This window comes from Orycteropus afer, unplaced genomic scaffold, assembly GCF_000298275.1.
Source record: "Orycteropus afer afer isolate SDZICR_OR568_19922 unplaced genomic scaffold, OryAfe1.0 scaffold00018, whole genome shotgun sequence".
In the NCBI taxonomy this organism is placed as follows: domain Eukaryota; kingdom Metazoa; phylum Chordata; class Mammalia; order Tubulidentata; family Orycteropodidae; genus Orycteropus; species Orycteropus afer.
In genome coordinates this window covers 4396172-4397417 of record NW_006921605.1, presented here as the reverse complement: position 1 = coordinate 4397417, position 1246 = coordinate 4396172, and the positions used below count along the sequence as shown (strand labels likewise).

The 1246-nt window shown below is 54.2% G+C and overlaps 1 protein-coding gene across 1 annotated transcript in view; it reads right to left on the bottom strand.

Annotated features, from left to right (window-relative positions):
* DNAH17 (dynein axonemal heavy chain 17) overlaps nucleotides 1-1246 on the bottom strand; it is a 128661-nt gene that overhangs the window by 14190 nt on the left and 113225 nt on the right. Inside the window, 1 exon segment of the mRNA XM_007959838.1 lies at nucleotides 572-699. Within this exon segment, the coding sequence (XP_007958029.1) occupies nucleotides 572-699 (128 nt within the window).

Below are 1246 nucleotides of genomic sequence, written 5' to 3'. Positions count from 1 at the left end.
CACACAGCACATGCACTCAGGCGCCGATGGAACCCTGGGCACGTGACAGCCGTCCCGGTTCTGAGTGGCTGTGGGGTTCTCAGCCACATTTCTGAACACGAGTCCCTGCCATGGCTCACTGTGTGTGTCAAGCTGAGGTTCCCAGTGGTCCGGCCAAACACTGGACCAGATGCTGTTCCAGGCGTAACCTAATGCCGTCACACTCCGTAATGTAATGTCAGTCCGTGTAAGCGGTTCCTAGGGGGTGGTCTGCCTCCAGACTATAAACAGGTATTTTAGCAGAGTTCCTTCCACTCTGCACTTCCTGTCCTCTGACCCACGGACCTTGAGTCGCAAGCCTGCAGGAATGTCTGACCTGCCGCGTGACCTAGGGGTTTGGGACGGGCCAGCCCCCACAGTCACGTGAGCCTCCCTTGAAGTAACTGTCTGGTAAGTTTCCCTGGCTGTGTCACTCATGAGAACTCAGACTAAGACAGCCCGCAGCCTGATTTCTGTAGGCCTCTGGGCTCCTTGCCAAGGGGGCAAAATTGAGTTCCCAGCACGGCCTTGCCCTGCGCCCGGGGCCCTGTACCTGCAGGATGACCCAGTGCCCTTGCTCCGCGGCCACGTCCAGTGCGTTCTCGGCCACCACCTCTTGTCCCTGGCCCAGGGACACGTTGTGGAGCTTCCCGTTGTCTATGGTAAATCCTAGTTTTTTCCCTTTTAAAGGAAAGAGAAACAGGAAAAGCATGAGGATGATTGAGTCCCAAAGGTGCGCCCCTGGGAGCTGCGGCCTGGCGGTGTGCCACATGCCCATTTATTGTTGTGAAACACACAGCACACACCTGACACCTGGCAACCTTCGAGGGACTCAGCACACAGTGTTGTGTTGGCACCGCTCTACCCAGTGCCTGACTGTGGAAACCCCCACATCCAGCTACATAGCATTTCCCCATTGTCTGATCCCCTGGCCCAGTAACCACTGATCTGTTTGCTGTTTCTCCAGATTTGTCTACTGTCGGCACTTCATGTAAATGGATTCACACAACATGGGGTGTCCTTTCTCTCAGCAGAAGGTTCGTCCATGTGGGAGCCTATAGAAGGCCTCCATTCCTTTCTATGGCTGCATACGCTTCCATTGTATGGATGGACCATTCCTTTCTATGGCTGCATACTATTCCATTGTATGGATGGACCATTCCTTTCTATGGCTGCGTACTATTCCATTGTATGGATGGACCATTCCTTTCTATGGCTGCGTACTATT